Below are 20709 nucleotides of genomic sequence, written 5' to 3'. Positions count from 1 at the left end.
AGAAAACTAAAAAATAAGAAAAGCAGATTTATAAAAAACAAATTACAAGAGATTCTAAGTGATTGAAAAGAGAAAAACATTTTAACTATAAAGAATCAGAGGAAAGAAAAAAAAGACTAGCAAAAACCCAAACACAAACTGACATAAAAGAGTCATAAAAATGGTAACACCTGGTTCTTATTATATTTAAATTAATAATTCAGAGGTATAGAAACACCTGAATCTAAAATGACCAAACCTTTTATCATAGCCTTCATGTGAAAAAAATATTTGCCAAAGTAGCAACAACCTATATATTCTGATGAAAAAATTCTTCAAGAAAAATCAGACTAACAGTATTTTAAATTAAGTTTTGCTACTAATTAATTACTCAGACAGGATGCTAGGCCAGACTACATGGTGCTTCTAGTTTTTCTATATACTCTATGCATTTCTGATAAATGGGAAAAGAATAGATGACCTGGCAGAAGGCTCAGACAATAATACGTGATTTACAGGACATGAATGCAGCTACCTTAAGATTTATCTGACAGCCCTCTCCGATAGTGGACTGTTGAGTATCCGATGGAATGATTTCTAGTCTAGAAAGTCTACTACTGAGTAGCCATACACATTATTTATTTATTAGATGTTTTGGGTTGAAACCATTTTTAAATGATGCACTTCACAATGCACAGTCATAAATTTAGCTTTAAACCCAAGAAGGGAGGTAGTGTTATTGGAATGTATGTCAGACTGAATTAGGATGAGCAAAGCAACGCTTTTATAAAGTGGCCTTGAATGCAATGTCAATTCTTTCAAAAATGATATTAATGTCAGATGAGCATGATACGCTTTACACAATGCTGGAGTAATATTACTTGAAATATTTAGCATTTTCTTTAAATTCATAGAGATTTCTACAAGGTTTATCCACATACACAACAAATACCAGGCACAAAAAAGTGACATGCTTGTGAAAAACTAAATCTTAAATTGAGAATTTGTTCAATTGTCTGTGCATCAGAGTGTATACACTTTCCTGAAGAAAGTATACATCTTATTTTAAAGAAATAAAAAAAATACGTATCAAGCTTTGAATAGTAAGTAGTTTTTGAACTATTTTATGAGATTCAATATATGAACAAACCTAATTTAATAAATACTAAGAATTTTACTTTACTCAAAAATGCAATGCTGAGTATTTCATGAAAGCTTTTCAATTCTATATAATAGTATTTTTGCCTTGACAGTGTTAAGATGTAAATGGGACAAATATGAAATGGTGTCTAATCAACCTAATAATGAATAAGTGAATACTGAAAAATATAATCCTAGGTGATCTGTTTGGTCTTAATGACAGAAAAATACAATCCTAGTTGAAGCTTTAAGAAAATACATAGTGATCTGTTTGGTCTTAATGACAGCAAACCAAATGTGATCATTTCCTCATTTCTTAAATTTAGGCTCTAATCTTTCTTTCGTAATAAAATGTGGCTAATTTACACACCTTGTTAAAAAGAAAGCAAAAAGAAAATAAGTTTTGAATGGATTCAAGAAAAATAATCAGAACATGGCTGACTGTCATGAAATTAACACCAACTAATTTGTAAAGTTTTAAATCAAATTTGCAGATGTTAAGTTCATAAGCATATCCCATTATTTATGTGATTAAAAAGGAGTTTTTGACCTGATCTTTCGATCTTTGGCACTCAATCCTCTCCATCTCCCCTTAAAAAATTAATTAAAATTTTAGCAATATGCTAGCTTTTCACTTCCCACCCTATCTCAGACTAAAAAAAATTATCAATCAAACTCAAGCCATCCCCACCCAGTATCTGCAAAATGTCAACTTCAAATTCAATTTCATATCTCTTAAGCTTTCATGTAGAAAAAGACAGTTCACTTCTTAACAAAATAAATCACTTTTGTGACTGCCAACCTGACCTCTTTGAATTAGGAAAATTCAAAGTGAAAAATGTAATTATCACCCCGGAACAATCTGTATACATCTGGAGCTAATTCTGGCTTCATTTTTCACATCATTTTTCACACTGTGCTACATCTTATAGAGATGCCATGGAACTTTTGAAGAACGCATAAAAAATGGTAAGGACTTCGATTAACCAATAATGTATTTGATTTTATTCAAACAAAAATCTTGAGAATATCTGACTTTTGCAACTTACTCTACTAACTGATCTTCATACTCTATTTGATTGGATTAGTATTAAACAGGACTGTGACATACATGATAAATAGGTGCATTAAAACATGTCATTCTTCATCGTTTTAGCTTCTAACATTCAAATACGTAATATACTATCTGAAACAGCTTTGATGTATCAAGAATCTATTCAATACTTCTAAACTAGAAAGTGGAAATTTGTTATCAAAATCCATCTATGAAACAATCATATCACTATAAACAAATTCATACTCTGTGAAGAAACATCCCAAACTATAAGGTAATGCTTCTTAAAAGTAAAGGTAATTTTGCGTTGGTTTAAAATGGTATATGGTAATTTAGATCCAAGAAATAAGCAATTATTTCAAATCAGATTAATGAAAATTTTTCTACATTAAGCTTTTAAAGCAATGGAGTTTTCTAAAGGAAATGATTAAATTATACAACATGATTCTTGCTAAATCTAAGAATAATAAGCTCACTAGAAACATAACTACTCCTCACAAGTTCATTATAAAAATCCATTAGGGTGTAATCTCTAGAAGTAATTGTTCTTATTGCATTTTATTGACAATGCATAGTATTGATTTTTCACACCTTCTATGATTCTTTAATTTGTATTCATGAAATGTCCATCAGCACAGTCTAAATAAATTTGGCAATATAGGCACTAAAATGAATAAATCGATGCAAAGAAACATTAATTTTGCATTATCCTTATTCGTCAGGCAAGTAAACCACAAGAGTTGTAAATGAAGGTCAAAGGTTTTGAAATGGGTCAGAACCCTTGACCTCTAGACCAATACCCTTCCTATTAAAAAAGGCTATTTTAAAGTTTTAAGTAGGGGAATTTACTACCAGCAAGGTATCATTTTTAAGAGACTACAAAGAAAACTCTCAATAAAAACATTCATCTGTTTAATTGCAAAACAGAAAAGAAAAACCATCCCAGGATACATGATTTTTACATAAGTTTTCTAAAAATCATTAAAGCTTACCATATGAGGTATAAAATTTCTGAACGCTGAAAGCAATTTTGCTTTAGGAATTTATTTACTACATCTTATTATGATGGCTGCCATATTTTTGTTGACGTTTTCCCAAATCTACTCCGTATGTCAAAAATAATTAGCAATGACAAGAATTCAAAATTATTTATCACTCATTTTATAACCTCTACACAAAAGGGAAGTAAACCCATTATTCCTAGGGGAGTCAGAGTGGCACTCCACAAGGTATAGAAATAAATCTGTTTCTATAACCTTAATATATGCAGCAAAGAAATTTAGCCATCTCAAGATCATTTGCTATACACATTTTTTAATGTGACTCTAAAAACCTATTTCTCATTCATCTGTTTTCTCTCAGCACTCACTACAAAATCATCTGTTAGTATCAAACACAAGAAGTAATCCTTTTGCAATACAAATAAAATTTTAAAACTGTAAACTTAAAACTCTATTACAGCAAAAATTTCTACTGAAACATTTGTAACTTCCTTATAAAATAAATTCATGCAAGAATTTACTTTTAATCCAACATTTATTCTTATCACTCACCTGAGAACACAGTAGCATAACCAATTCCACAACTGAACTACTAGACTTCATGCAAACCAGACCTATTTTAAAGAGAATTTAAAAGAAAAATTACAAAGCATAAAACAAATCTGTTATACAACTTTATCCAAACTGGTTTTTAAAATAAAATTAAACATCTTGCTAAGAACCAAACCCACACACATTTGATCCTAGGAATAAACAAGGTACTCTGTAACTACTTGAAACTTGGTATCAAAACTACCACAATTTTTTTGTAAACTACTTCATTTCAGTGTCCAAACTACTAACACACTTATTAGAATTCCACATATAATGACATTTCACAATACTCATAGAAATGTGCACAACATATGCCATATTGATCAATATCATCTACATTTTGTTTTGGAGAGAGTTGACTGTTATACATGCAGAGAAGGGAAATGGCTCCCTGACCTTTGCTTTCTCCACCACACTCTCTCCCTTCAACCCTCTAGCTATCAATCAAGTTTCCATTTTGTTTCATGGCAGCAGACATCCCAAACACTCTTATTAGTACCTTGACCTGTGACCTCACACTAAACCTTAACAGAAGTGCAAGCATTCTCTGTTATATATTCTTGATTTCTTGTAAATAAATTCATTTACATTTTCTCTTTTCTGTTTCCTTTAGGTTCACCAAAAGTATCCCAGGAAGGAACTTTTAAACAATTAATACATATCTAAAGACTGCCTTAGTTTGATTACCAATAAAATCTAAAAAAGTACATTACAAGAACATTTTATAACCAGTATGCTAAAAAAAAAGCAATGCCCATAATTAAAAGCATTAAATTAATACATTACTAATAATCAGAAAAATATAATTTTTTATTCTGTATTTTTTTGAACAAACACAAGTTTGGAATCCAGGGTTTAACAACTAAAGTAATTCCTGGTGGCCTCTTACACACCATACAGAATTATCTTCTTTCTTTCTTCCCATTAAAGCTCCTGCAGGCAGCCCATTCCATCCTATTCCCTTTCTTTAATCTTCTATCTCTGTAGTTCTTCCCCCTTACCTCTTTTAGTCATGTTGGCTCATACCTGCTAATGGCACACATTGCCATTCTGTAGCCTTATAAATAGCATTCTCATTAAATAGGTTATTTCCCCCCTTCGCTTTTTAGAAAAGAACCATTTTTCTCAATGGTTTGAAAAAATATTTAACATAGAAATAATGATGGTAATAGTGTTAAGCACCAGCATAAAAATTAGCCACAGAACATCTACATGTTGCATTAAGAAAGCAAGTCATTAACCAGACTAAATATGGTTTCTGTAGAGCTTGAAATGAGCATAGCTCGGGAGGCTAATTCCAAGGCCAAAAGGAAGCATACCAATAGTCCATCTGTCATTGCTGGTGTAGCCTTCTGCTGGTCTAGAACCTTGCCACTTTCCATAAAATGTACCAACTATAGGAAGTTCCATATATTTCAACCTTAAAAGCTACTACTTCCAAAAAGGAAATTCAGATCTTTCTACAATTAGGTCATTATTCCTAACTGCTATATTCAAAGGAAACCAGAATTCCTACCAACTTTCATTTCATGGCAAAACATTTGGGCTCTGATCTGGCTCAGGCTTTGGTATCCACTCAGAAAAAGAACAATGTGACACAAAAGGCCTTGGGCCACGAAAAGTTAGAATTCATTGATTAATGAGTTGAGTACTCACTAATAGTAAAATAAATAACATTTCACAGTTTGATTAGAACAATTCATGTTTTTTGGACTGGGGATTTGTAGATTTGTAAAGGATGGGGAGGAAGACCAGGATGGATGATATATTAAATTTTAAATGAAAATGGGCTTTAGAGGACAAAAGAGACCTTATATTAGTCCTTTAATTATAAGTTCCCTGCTTAAGGGCAACTAATACTGTAAACAAAAATATATAACCTTGAGAGTAAATAAACAAGAAACATCCCCAATAAAGGACTTGGCATCAGGTTACACAACTTAACTGTTTTTTGTTTTTTGGGGTTTTTTTTTTTGCCTTTGGATGACACTGGTTGCATGTATGAAAAAGGAATAAATGAATTATAAGCCAGTAAATCTGTCTTCAGATTTACATTCAGACTCTAATAATTATCCAAAGGAGGCCCTAAAACAACACTTAGAGTGAATTTGTAAGTTCCTGCAGAAGTATCAATTTTCATTTTGTACAAAAACACATCCTATTATCGCCCCAGTTAGCAGAAAGCAAACAAGTTATTACAGGCTCAGAGATCTGAATAGGCATATTACCTAACCTCCCTAAAAGCCTCTCAGAATAATGGTAGGGTTAATTTTGCTTGGTTTTATTTTTGGTTCATTTTTCTAAGATACGCAATTTCAGTCTCTTCAAAAAAGACAAACTCAAGATACCAAAGCCAGAAGTTTTACACTCCTCTGGAGTTTCATTACCAAAGATGACTATAATTTCTTCACCAAAGACTATTTATCCTACCTCTATTACTAGTGCTTTTCTTTACCACTAAAACTCAAAAATATTAAATGACTTACCAGATATTAAGCAAACAACATAACATTTAAACCCACTGATCTGTCTAAACTTTCAAGCAGGCAGACCATGACAAACAGTCGTGACCATCTGCCTTATGGAATGTAAGAAGCCTTACTAAAAATATACAAATTTTGGGCCACCTAGGTGGCTCAGTTAGACAAGTAACCAACTTGGGCTTAGATCATGATTTCACAGTTTGTGAGTTGGAGCCCCGTGTTGGGCTCTGTACTAACAAGGTAGAGCCTGCTTGGGATTCTTTCTCTCCCTCTCTCTGTCCCACCCCTGCTCACACTATAATACACACACACACACACACACACACACACACACACACACACATATTATATTATACATATTTTTAAGTCATCTTAAACAATTTACAGGAGGGATAATTATAAACAGCATTAGAAATTTTGATAATAATTTATGCATAATAAACTCAAATTCTTATTCTATATTTTCCTGCTTTTAAAGGAATTTGTATATATCCTGCATGAGCAATGCCCTTTGGATACAACTAAGTACTCCTCATCAATCTGTAAACAATATATCCATCTTATAAACACTAATTCCAAATTTCAAATAAACTTCTAATAGGTTCTAGCTTATCATTAATTCTGGTCCTTTCTCTTGAACTTACATCATCAGATAGTTTGGAAAAGATGAATCATTCAAAATTTTGTTGAAAAGAAGACAGCCATCTTCTTTGATCCAGAATTGTAAAACATTTTCTTCTTGAGACTTTCAAACACCATTTAGAATGATCAATCCACTGAATTTTTTCATTTCTACATGAGCTTTTCCTTCCAATCATTTTCATATAACACATTTGCCTTTTTTACTCACTTAGAAACTATACCAAGTAAACTGTGGTGTATACCTATCACGAACAATGGAAGAACACGGTCACATGCCTTTTTAGCAAAATAAGATGTTCCAGGTTCTTGTCAGAAAACATTGCATAAATTTTGAAGACTGAAATCCTTTCTATTGAATGACATGCTGAGAAAACCAATTTCCTTTTTACACAGAAGTATACTATGCACTAATGAATTCTTGAGTTTGATAAAATTTATAAGTGCTGTTCTCTGTCTCTTTAAATTCATCCTCAGATGGTCTAATTGTAAAATGTCTTTTTCTGTCAATTTTATCACCATACCATTAGAGCAGAAAATAAACAACTCTGAATTCTTAAATTCAATGAAAGTTGAAAATCAGACCACAAAGATAATGTCCACAGAATTCTTGTACACCAATATTTCTTAATTTTTTTCGTTACTGCTCTCCACTTGGGAAGCCATTTCAGACCATTTTTTTCTTAACTATACCCCTATGAAATTTTAATACTAAAGATGTACTCTATAGATGTATGTGGCCCTTTGGAGGGTCACAAATCATTATAATACCTAAAATGTTTTTGTCCCACGCCCCCCCATACCAGTTTTTGCTCTCACTGAGAAAACAAATTTCTATCTTCTAAAATACGATCATGTACTTTGAGAATTGCAGTAAAAACTGGGGGTGATCTGATAGTGATGATTTGTTTTCCTATCGTGGCATAAATTCTAGGGGCAATTCCAGTACTCTTGTATTCTTATTATTTTAGTCCTTACTATCGTTAGGAATAACTGATGAGTAACAGTGAAATAGCCAAATGTTTTAAGGTATAGGAAAACTAAGACCACAAACACCCTATAACAAATCTTAGATTTATAAAACTTGTCCAATGAACTTACATATGGTAACTGTAAGATGGAATATATTTTTTAAGTAATTTTCTCTTTGTATTTGGAGGACCTCTTTAAACAATAAAATATTAATCCTTATAAAGGATTGAAAAAGAAGGTTAATATCACTACAATTGAGACAATCAGAAAATATGTGGTTCTAATAAGCATGATGTAATATTAAGTATTACCTCTAATTAAACTTTTAAATCTAATTTCAAGCCATCAGAAAATGCATGGGACAGAGAAACAATTAAATGACATCACCAAGAAACAATAGCATTAAAATAGTGGAAGAACAGGGTGAAACTATTTGATATTAATAAAGACTTAAGAGACATAACCAAATGCAATAAATTGATTTTGATTGTATCTTAGTTAGAAGAAAACCAATTATAAAAAAACATCTAAATGAAAATGAATATGAACTGAGTATGATATGGCACAAAACTATTATGAATATTAGGTGTAAGAGGAGCAATTGTGATTATAAAGGAAAATATCCTTTTTAACTGGACTATTAATTATTTAAGGGTAAAATGACAAAATGTCTGGAATTGTCTTAAGTACTAAAGCAAAAAAAAAACAGAGGTAGATATAACAAACAGCAAAACAAAAATGGTTTGGTAGTTGGCAATAAGTTCATGGTTATTATAAATATTTAACATATTTAAAACTGCTTAAATAAAAAAATTATTTAAACAATGTAAAAGTAGGGTCACCTGGGTGGCTCAGTCGGTTAAGTGTCCCTCTCTTGATCTTGGCTCAGGTCATGATCTCGCCATTCGTAAGATCGAGCTCCCCACGTCACAATCTGCACTAACACTGCAGGCCCTGATTAGGATTCTCTCTTTCCCTCTGTCTCTCTCTGCCCCTCCACTGCTCGCTCTCTTTCTCTCTCAAAATAAACTTTAAAAACTTTTAAATATATATATATATATACATATATATATACACACACACACACTATACAGTGTCTGGTCATACATCTAGTGACTGGCAAACACAGGATTAAAACCAAGGTTTCCTGTCTTTGAGTCCAGTGCTTTTTGTATAGTACCATGCTGCAAATACCTCTACTCAAAACTTCTTTATTTCACAATGCATAAAACCACCAACCAAAACATTCCTCACAACCTAAAATACAGACATAAGTAACATAAAACTCTTAGATTTGTTTGCTATTATAATGAACACAGTCCAATGAGTAGGCACTGCTCAGGTTTTTAGATAACAAGGAAGATGATGCACTATTGCTTACTGGTTTATCAGAATTTACCAGTAAGAAGTTGATAAATTAAATTTTATTCAGGGATCCAGAAATGGCAAATTTAGTACTTCTGAGTATCTAAGGTGATCCTATTTTGTTTGATCTATTATAAAACTCAAAGACCAACTAAAAAGCAACAATGTCTTCCTACACCAAAAGGCTGTAATTAATAATTCATTTTATATTAATGAAATACAGTTCCTAAGTTGTCACACCACTTTAAAAAATAAACAACATGTGAAGTATAAATTATGGAGACGTCCTTTAATTTTTCAACTCATTATCTTTCAAATCTTACTACTTCATTAGATCAAATAGTCCATGCATGGCTAAATAAATTATATCCTTTGGCAGATAATGTAAATTTCTACCCCACATTAATCAAATATTTCTAAAACCTGAACTTTTTCAAATAAATTCAATGCTACCTTTTCCGTCTATGGAAATGACATCACTCACCACCAACCCCCTATACATCTATAGCAGAGATGATAATAAAATTCATGTCAGCTGAAGCTTATTACTTACAAAGTGCTGGTATCTCCTAGGTAATGCTGAGATACAGATAACTTACTAAGCTATTAACCTACCTATACCTTGAATTTCCATATCCTCATTTCTATGAAAAGAGTGATTTTTACAAGTTTTAAGAAATTCCTCGAGATCATCTACTGACCATAGCTCAACAAAAAAATATGATAACTAAAGCTGTAAATCCATATTTAAAGAGACTGGGCTATAGATATTCTATTTTTCCATGATTTTTCAGCTTTAGGAAAACAAAAGTATTTTATCTTAAACCATCAACCATGGACACAGACAAGCCAGAGTTTGGCAAACTTCTAGCCCAACACTTTGAATACAAAAAATCAATTCTGTATTATCACTGATGAAAGTCCTCTAGCTTATCCTTAAAAATTTTTTCATTATAAGGATGAGGACTGGTATTCTGAAGTCAGTCTATTAAGCTCTCAAAAAGAATTGTTTGAAAAGCCATTCTCTACTGAACTGATACCATTTGGTTGAGTTACCCATTCTATTAGAAAACACTGACTACATAACAAGTGCCCCTTATCAGGAAAAAAAAAAAAAAAAGTCCCAAAACTTTTCATCCAGTCCATAAACAGCATGGTTTCCAATTCACTCAGCAACCAACTCTACATGCTATCTAGTTTAACACAATCTCAAAGTATGCTACTTTGAAGTAGAAATGATCCAGTAATCTATGTATGATATAAGCAGGATAGAGTACAAGACTACTGCTATTTCCACTTCTTTATAAAACAGAATTCTACTAATAAAGATAAATAACACATTCTTCATTTATCTAATATGTGGCAATACTATTGTTTATCTGGATCTTAAGTTCAAGTAAAAGCCTATATAAATACTAACTACTATAACACTAATCTTTCCATCAATGCATTAAAAAAAATCTAAGTCTTAGTTCTTTGGTTCAGTACATACTTTTCTGTTTCATCCAATTCACCGATTAAAAAATCTTGAACATATAAGAATATTAGACAAGACATATTCTTCACAAGATACAGCCTCTGTAAGAATCCTTGTCAAAGGATGAAAATACTTGAGCAATGAAACTCCATGCATCTCATATTTTCCATTTAAGTTAAGCTTGAAATTTTAAATATAAATTTAAATATATATTTGTAAAGTGACATACAGAAAAATCACTTACTTGTTCCTTCTATTAGCAATTCTTGCCCATGACTACCCAAAAGTGTCCGAGAAAGAAAAGGTGCAAAATCCACAAAAATCTCTCGCAGAAGAGGAGCTGCCTTTTCCAAAGCATGTTCAAGTCTCTCTGTAATACTAATGAAAAGATGTTAAGTTACCTGAACTTTTCATTAGAATTTACAACTTTCAGTTTTTAAAATGAGCTTCCACAGAAATGTAAAATTCACGAGAAATTAAAAATTACGTAAGGACTCATTATTGCTATACATATCATTCCTTCTGCCTGGATTGCCCTTTGTTTGTCAATTCTATATCATCATCCCCAGCCCTGACAAACAATCTGGTAAAAAACCACTCCAAGGATAAGCTTTTATAGGAAATCTTAATGGGTCAGTTGAGAGCACTTGATTTTAATTTTAGCACCATTTTAACCTAAAAAAAACTCTAAGTCCTTACCAAATTTGTCTGTTCACCAACTAACCATCAGCACTTTGAGCTCAAGAACTATGTCTTCATTTCTAAGTTCTCAGCTGCAGCATATAATACAGACTCAATATACGTTTATAAACCTAATCACTTTATATTCTTTTCCATTGACATCTACGTCTATAGCAGTCTTTTCTTTCTTTTTTTTTTTAAGTTTATTTATTTTGAAAGAGACAGAGAGTGCAAGCAGGAGAGGGGCAGAGACAGAGGGAGAGACAGAATCCCAAGCAGGCCCTGTGTAATTAAGAATTTGTTATTCATGCAGCACTTACTTTAATAGCCACTTCTCATAAACTTTTTATATCTCATAATCTTTAAAAAGGAACTTCTAAAATGTTCTAAATGTCACTTATATTTAAAAAAAGAAGTAGAAAAAATAAAGTTTTTTTTTAAACAAAGAGCTGTAGCTAGAGAGTTTAAAGAGTCATCAAAAGAACAAATCACAAATATCCAATTAGCTTAAATACCTCATATTTGAAACTTGGTCTTCTGGAACTGAACCAACTGTTGGAACCGAGGGCAATTTTGCATTAGATGATCTACCACCTGTAAAAGAAAACAACCATTACAGGAATTTTCTGTTTTTAGATACAAAGGTTTAAACAAAAAACCTATCTTTATAACAAATCAACAAAAAACAGAATGCAGTTTTAAATGTCCATTATAATTTAGATAAGATTAAACTCTACCAATTAATAAGATCTTCCTTGAATCATTTCTAAATCTTAGTTACAAGTTTGATCATTACACAAAGTAACCCTATGATCCACCAGCTGCAGAGGTAATAGAAAACTAAATTCTGACTCATTCAACCAGAGTTATGATTTCTTGCTTTTTTTTTTTTTTGTAGTTTAAGTTTATTTATTTATTTTGAGAGAGAGACAGAGAGAGCATAAGCAGGGGAAGGGTAGAGAGAAGGAGAGACAGAATTCCAATACAGGGATAGATCTCACAAGCCATGACATTGATCTGAGGAGAGATCAAGGGTCGGATGTTTGATGGACTGTGACACCCAGGCGGCCCCCTGCAGTTATGATTTCTTCTATTCAACAAGTGGCAATAGAGATTTACAAGTAGAAACTCAAAATTTACCCTTAAATATGTATATCTCCATTACCATGAAAACTGACCTTGAACACCAAATAACTTATGCTATACCCTGACTGCTCCTAAATCTAGTCCAACATAATCCAGTGAATATCTGAGAAACACTTCTTAAATGATTCAAACAGAATTTATACTCTTTCATTTGTGTCCACACTGTAATAAAAACATAATCTGTTAGTGTATTTGTAACACAGCATGTCAAATGATTTTTTAAATATCCTTCTTCCTACAATACTAATCTTCTTAAAAGCAGAGACTTCCTCTTCTTTATCCATATCTCTAGAAGCCTAGAGAACCTGACAATAATAGAAGGTCCTCAATTTATGTTAATTGCGGAAATTATTCCTTTAATCATTTCCATTTCCCATATTTTACAGGTCTATCTTCCCACCTGGTATATGCTTCTCTATTTCTTACTTTTTTATGTCCCTCTTTTTATTTAAACTACCGTGTAAAATTAATTTCTACCATGTGATCTTATTTTACTCTCCAATGAATATTCTCAGATACCCTTAAATACTCTTGTATATTTTTCTGAATGGCCAATTCATCCTCTTACAGTATAAAATGTTCAAACTATGTTATCCTATACAAGAATAATCATCTTTGTTTTCAACAAATACCTGTGCTTATCACATTTACTTGGCAAGACAAAAATAATCACCATCAAAGTAATTCTGGAAGACTTAAAGAATGGATAGGAACACAAAAACATACATTATGACAAGTCTTTTTTTTTAATTTTTTAATGTTCACTTATTTTTGAGACAGAGAGAGACAGAGAGAGTGCGAGCAGGGAAGGGGCAGAGAGAGAGGGAGACACAGAATCTGAAAGAGGCTCCAGGCTCTGAGCTGTCAGCACAGAACCCGATGCAGGGCTTGAACTCACAAACCGCGAGATCATGACCTGAGCCGAAGTCAGAAACTTAACCAACTGAGCTACCCAGGTGCCTCACATTATGAAAAGTCTTGAAAAAGTGAATCTAGAAGACTAATCTGGAGGATAATTTACTGAGGCTTAAAGAGTTCTAAAAGCTCAAGAAAGTAGGGGGAAAATAAAGTTCCTGTTTAAGAATCAGGATATATGAGATAGAACGTTCAATTTAAGCTAGGAGTAGGACCTAAAGAAACAAAAGCCATTTGCTTTTTCTAAGGCCAATATTAGGAAAAAAAGAATACACATATACAGTGTCAAATAATTTCTCTATAACATAGGGACCACAAGAGTCACTGAAATCCAACTGGAAAGATAATCCTAACAACCTGGAGTCCATAGGTACGAGGGACATGCACATCTTACTTGCATTTGTAATTCAGTAAGTAAACTTTCCATTTCCGAAAGCAGTATCTTAAATGGATGTCAAGTTAGTACTTGTGTAAATACAGACTGAAATCCTATCACAATTCTGTAGAGGAACAGTCCAAAAGAAGACAGGAAACATATGGAAGCAAATGAAAAAAAGAATACACAAAGCAGAGGGGCACCTGGGTGACTCGGTTGAGCTTCTGACTCTTGATTTCAGCTCAGGTCATGATCTCACAGATCAGGAGTTTGAGCCCTATGTCAGGCTCTGCACTGAACATGGGGCCTACTTGGGATTCTCTCTCTCTCTCTCTCTCTCTCTCTCTCTGCTCCCCCCCTCAAAATAAATAAATAAACTTTAAAAAAAAAAGAATATGCAAAGATGATACAGAAGAGGGGCTTAAAAGATCTTGGAACCTATGCATTATCACAGACCTGATGCTTTTGATCTGTTCTCAAAACCTTAGATATAGGTATGCTGGAAGAACATAAGGAACAAATTGGCATAGACAGAAAGATAGATAAAAGAGAGAAGAAGATGTTCATATAGCAAACAGAAAGAAAGAAGAAACAGTTGAGAAGATACAAAAGCAGCCTCTGATATTGGGAGCTAGCCTGTTAATATCAATTAGTCCCTACTGCTGTTAGGACCTGATTAGAAACCACAGTTAGGTCTTGGTGTTTTAATATTGAATATAAACAATTTCATAAAGCATCAACATCAGATAAAGCCATGCCATGATCATGATGAATCAACACAAAACAATACTACCATGTAATTTTTTCACAACAGACAAAAATGAACTCTGTCCAAATAACAAAGATGGCCAAACATCCCAAATCCTAATATGAATGACTGACTTCTTTATAAATTATTGCTTTGGGCTTCCACGCTTCTAGATGATATTTATTAGGATACCTTATCACAGAATTAATTACCAATGCTTCCTCACAATATTCAAATCAGAAGGAAGCCCACTTCCTAACCTCTCCCTAAAATCACCTAATACAATCTAAAACCCTATAATAAACCTTTTCTAATACTCTATTAGTGAGATGTCCCAAACTTCCTCATCATGTGTGTGCATTCTCCCTCACTTAACCAACATATTCAACCAAGGGTTTATTCCTGGTCTCTGGTTAGAGCACATTGATACAAATTTTAAATGAAGTCAGGCAGAGAAAGATAAAAATCATCGGATTTTTTTTTAGAAGAGCCAGAAATAAATCTGTAAGTAAGAATTCTTTTCAGTTACAACCTATTTATCAAAATAAAATGCACATTTTTCCACATGATAGCACTTCTCAAATCAACACGTTTTACAATCAAAGGCATCTTAAACAGCAGTAGCCAAAGTTGAGACCTAATTGTAAGAGAAAACTGGATACAATCAAGAAAGCAACAGATTCGAATCTGAGATATGGTAAAAGACCAAGGAAGAACTGTTTAACTGAAATCTTCATTTTGCCAGTCTGCAACCTCAAGATCACAAAAACTGGAGGCCTAGAGGAAAAACAATTGTACCGTCTCAACATACTGTGTAAATATAATGATTTACTTGTGGTGAAGGTGACTGTCTAAAGACTAAGGGCCCTGCTGTTACTTGGTTCCAAAGGTGTAAGCCACAGGAGACCATCTCCATGACTTCCCTCACTACTAAAGGACACCAAATGTGGCAGTAAATGTAATTGGACTTAAAAGTTTAGAGCTTCTATCTGAGAATCTATAATCTTGCGTTACAAGTGGAATCACTTATTTTCCCAGGATGACTACAATGTAAAAATGCTGTGCTTTAAAGAGCAAAAGGACCCTCTTTTCCAAACCTTCTTGAACTAGTCAGACTTGAAGCAGTTAGCTTGAAGAGATCAAGGAAAGTATTTGTATCTGAATGGGTGCTACACTGACCCGGAGCAAGGTATAGGAGCCCAAATAATGTAAGGAGGGCATTTAGGTAGAAAAGAAAACTAAAAAAAAACTTTGAGGTAATAGTTTGAAATTAAGGGCATTTGTGTGAATCCATGGTTTCACTACAGACATATATAAAAGTATATATTAAATATATTCCTTCATTCAAATACATACTCCTATATATATAGTCCCTAGTTCTTTCAACTGAGAGGACCTGAGAGCAGCAATATTTGAACATCCCATGTCCAGATCTTGCTCCTAAATACTATTCTTCAGTAAGAGAGAGAAATGGCTGATTCAAGATCTCTGGAAGAAAAGTACACAAAGATCTTGAAACACCTAGCTTTGTTTTTTTAGAAAGCAAAGATATGCCCACGGAATAATAGGCTGTCATTCACAAACACACAGAAGCCAACTTGAAGGGACTACCATAAATCAAATTGGAGACAATTTGAGCATAAAAATAAATAATAACTGATTCAACGCATCCAGTAAAATAGGAAGCCAAAAGGCCATACTGTTATGATAAAGTAACAATCTGAGGAACAGGATATTTAAATAATTTCAAAGCACCTTCCCACAAAACACTTATTAATTACAAAAGGGAAAGACTAACAACAATATAGAAAGTTGGCAGTTACATGTTAATCAAACAATGCAAGGGGTCATCATTGGTACTGTGACAAATCAAAATTGTAAACCATATGATGAGCACCAAGTGATGTATGTAACTGTTGAGTCACTATAATGTACACCTGAAACTATTAACTATAGTGGAATTAAAGACAGACAAAATTGTGTGCCATGTGATTAGATTCTTTTCTTCTCTACCTGTTCCATAATATTCCTACCAAAGAAATATATCATAATCTGCTTCTAATAATGAGTATATATCAGACCAATCAAAATTCAAGGACATTCATTTGAATCATTCCCAGCTCTTAACCATAATAAATAGTGTTTCGTATTTGTTTACATAAATCTATGTGCACTCCTTGATTTTTTGGAGGTAACTTCCTAGAAGTCAATAAACATACACTTTATTTATTTACTTATTTATTTATTTGAGAATGCAAGGATGCCAGGGAGAAGGGCAGAGGGAGGGAGGGAGGGAGACAGAAAGAGAGAGAGAGAGAGAGAGAGAGAGAGAGAGAGAGAGAGAGAGAATGAATCACAAACAGGCTCCACGCTCAGCACAGAGCCCAATGCAGGGCTCAATCCCATGACCTGAGATTGTGACCTGAGCCAAAATTAAGAGTTGAATGCACAATGAACTGGGCCACCCTGGAGCCCCAAACATACACTAAATATTGATACATACTGCAAATTGCTCTAAATAAAGAATAAGCCATTTACACTTCTTTGACTACTAGCAAAATTCTATGTATTTTCCTAATTTACTGGAAACCAAACAGGGAACAACTACTACTCTGATCTTTTGAGCAGTTTTGTTAGAATCTTTCTTCTTCATAATTTGTAATTATTATATATAATTAGTTGAGATTGTATCATTCATTACAAATACTTCTTAAGTTTGCAGTGGCTGTTGTCATGCAGAATTCTAGACTGTTCCCTTTAAACCATTTTACCAGTATGATACAGAAAATAGAAATACCACCGAATTTTTAACATGATTGTTAGGATGTTTAAATTAAAAAATGTAAAGCACCTAAGATAAAGCAGATTGGCCAATGTTACTTTCCCACATTTCTGCAAGGCACTACAGAAGAAAAGTCGAGTGCTCTTCTGAGTGACTCTACTATCTATTCATGATTCCTGCTATTCATTTTGAGTCAAGCCTTCTATTTACACATTACTTACCTATTACATTCTGGTAATAAATATAAAAGTTCTTCCACTCTCCTCAGCCTGAAATCCATTTCCCTTCCTGCTTTCAAAAAGAAATGCTAGGTCATTCAAGACCATAGCTTTTCTCTTCCTCATCTAAAGGAACCCACTAACCTCTCAAGTTCTCAGCCATCAATCTCTCTTCTAACTCCCAAATCAATTTCTTTAGATACCATGTTCTACACTAGCAGAAAACACTTCCTTGCCAGCCACCTACAACCTAACCATTCTCAAAGTGAACTCTAGCTCTATTAGTATTAGGCCAGTTTCCCTGATAATAACTACCATTCAGGGGTTATTATATGATTGAAATGTTTAGAGGAAGCAGTAATGGTTCTGCCACTTACCAGCAGTGGGACGTTGGGCAAAGTTACTTAAGCTGCCTGCTTTATTTTCCTGATCTATAAAATGAGCAGTGATACCTATATTTCACAGAATTATTTTGCATCTGGACATAGTAAATACACAATGGTACTTTCCTACCTGCTACTCTATGACTATCTTTAAAGTATTTAAAGTTATCATGTTTCCTTTAGTCTGTACTTCAGACTGAAAACACACCCAAATTATTCAATGATTATTCATGTGACATTAAATATAGGTAACTTAAATGAGATGAAGCTTATAAAGTGCCTTTTAAAAATTTCACTCTAAAAGTCTAGAAGCTATAAAGCAAAGAATCAATCCTGGATTTAACTGTTATAAAAAGTAGATTTCCAACAATTTCATTTATCACATCAATATAAAACAAAACACAGTCATAGACATTTAGTAAATAAGACCACTATATTTTAATGAAAATGCTTTCATTAAAAACCCAACCTAGGTAGCTTAGTCAGTTAAGCATCCAACTCTTGGCTTTCGGCTCGGGTCATAATCTCACGGTTTGTGGGTTCAAGCCCTGTGTAAGGCTCTGCATAGGCAGTGCGGAACCTGCTTGAGATTCTCTCCTTCCCTCTCTCTCTGCCCCTCTCCCACTTGCTCACTCTTTCTCTCTCTCTCAAAATACATAAATAAACTTAAAAAAAAAAACCTGTATTGCCACACAACACTCCCACAATTTCCTCAGGCTCACTTCATTTATATCTGGGCATTTTGATTCAACATACATTCTAAGTAAAGCAAATACCTAATTATGAGTATAAATAAACAGTCAGCCTATAACCGGCAAGTATCTGGGACAGCTTGACCTTCTTTAAAATATGCTTGGTCTTCAGGCAGATCTAGTTCAATAATCAGCAGTTCTGATTACCAACACTCAGCCAGAGATTCAAAAATCTGGACTGTCTGGGGCAACTGGGTGGCTCAGTGGGTTAAGCATCCAACTCTTGATTATGACTCAGGTCATGATCACATGGTTCCTGAGATCAAGCCCCGTATTAGGCTCCATGCTGAGCCTGGGATTCTCCCTCTCATTCTCTCTCCCCACCTCTCCCACTGGGCTTTCTCTCTTTCTCCCAAAAATAAATACATAAACAAACAAACATTAAAAAAAAAAAAGAAATCTGGACTGTTAGATCCCACCCCCCCTTCCCCACAGACTTGATTCCTTTGGGGGAGAACACTGGCAATCTTAGACAATTAACCTTTGGATAACTACTGAGCCTCCCTCTTAGAGTAAGACTATTCCTAAAGATGAAGTTGTGAATCTCTCCTTTCCATAACACATTCCCTCCCCATTCCCTTGAAAATCAGAGTTGACTTTTCTTTTCACTGGGATTTTTACTTATTGGTGTCTTCTCTCCTCCTCACCATCCTGCTCAATTGAGAGCTAATTGTACATAAAAATTGTTAACAAACTGAGTGGAATCTATCCTAATGCATACGATTAATTTTAAAATGAAATTAAAATACAGATTTCACCATAATAACAACTTTTTTTAATACATTTGGCAATTCCCAGTTCACAATCAAAAGTTCTCCATTTTCTAGTTTTTTTTTTTTTTACAAAACTTCAAACTAGAAGGCAAAAAAGGGGAAGTTGAAAAGACTCTTTCACTGTTCAATATCTGGCATTTCTGAGACTCAGGTCCAATGCTTCTATTTCTATACAACACTCAATGAAGTACTTCAGAGATAATGACACCTCCAATTCTCTAAATTCTTGACAGCAATATATGATCACTGAATCATAACTGGCCACTGACTTTCATAACTGGTGATTATTTCAGAGTTTTATTTTTTTAATTGCTGGTAGTTTTTAAAGACCATGTTTATTTAGAATATGTCAGATATTTTCTCTGAAAGAACTATTAGTAGTTTTTCTTGAACTTTTCTGAAGCTGAAAAAAAGGAACACATCAAGTCCCATTTATTTAAAAGGAAAAACAAATAATAAAGCTCAAGAAAACGTTTCCATGAAGCTCTAGGTAGTAGTTATAAAACAAAAATAGCTATTACTGTGCTAATTGACTCTAATTTTAATGAGCTGAAATGCATATCAAAAGCTTTAAGAAGACAAAAAGCAATGGTAGTTCTAAATAAAACAATAACAAAAATGCTTTCCTGACAGTACCCTAGAAATGATGTCAATTTTCAAACCAAAAAGACACTAGAGCAGAAGGAGATTGTACAAAATGGTCTTTTTCAATAATCAGAGAACTCTTTACTAACAAAGATAAAAGGGTGAGGGGATGGGTTAAATATAGGATGGGGATTAAGGAGTAACTAGGTGTTTTCTGGAATCACTAAATTGTACACCTGAAGCCAATATTATACAATGTTATTAACTGAAATTTAAATAAAAACTTTAGAAAAATCAACTTATCAATAATTATAAGAGGAAAACACCACATGAAAAAAAAAAATAAATCAGCAATTTCATAAGGATTGTCCTTCATTTCTCCCAGAGGGGGAAAAAATGTAATTTCCAAATCATTCTGCATGCTTTAAATCATAAATCTGCAGATAAAATCATAAATGTATGCCTAATTTATTATTTTAAATTAACATTAAATATTTTCAATAGACAATCACGCATATGTAAGTGAAGAAGCTACTTTGAACATGTGGAACGATACAGACTTATCTTTTCCTTATCCTTGCACTGATAAACTGGCTCCTTCAAACTGACAATTTTCCAGACATTCAAAAGAACAAAAAGGAAAATG

The 20709-nt window shown here is 33.3% G+C and overlaps 1 protein-coding gene across 7 annotated transcripts in view; it reads right to left on the bottom strand.

Moving 5' to 3' along the window:
- LRBA (LPS responsive beige-like anchor protein) overlaps window positions 1-20709 on the bottom strand; it is a 772087-nt gene that overhangs the window by 525211 nt on the left and 226167 nt on the right. For all 7 annotated transcript variants that reach the window (XM_040472514.1, XM_040472528.1, XM_040472537.1 and 4 more), the window contains exons 32-34: window positions 11901-11979; window positions 10949-11082; window positions 3727-3788 (exon numbers count right to left, since the gene is read on the bottom strand). In XM_040472514.1, the coding sequence (XP_040328448.1) occupies window positions 3727-3788; window positions 10949-11082; window positions 11901-11979 (275 nt within the window). The remainder of the gene's footprint in view (window positions 1-3726; window positions 3789-10948; window positions 11083-11900; window positions 11980-20709) is intronic.

The sequence above is a fragment of the Herpailurus yagouaroundi genome, unplaced genomic scaffold (assembly GCF_014898765.1).
Source record: "Herpailurus yagouaroundi ecotype Mexico unplaced genomic scaffold, PumYag 28, whole genome shotgun sequence".
Classification (NCBI taxonomy): Eukaryota; Metazoa; Chordata; class Mammalia; order Carnivora; family Felidae; genus Herpailurus; species Herpailurus yagouaroundi.
The sequence above is the reverse complement of the archived record's forward strand: the minus strand, read 5'-3'. Positions and strand labels throughout refer to the sequence as shown.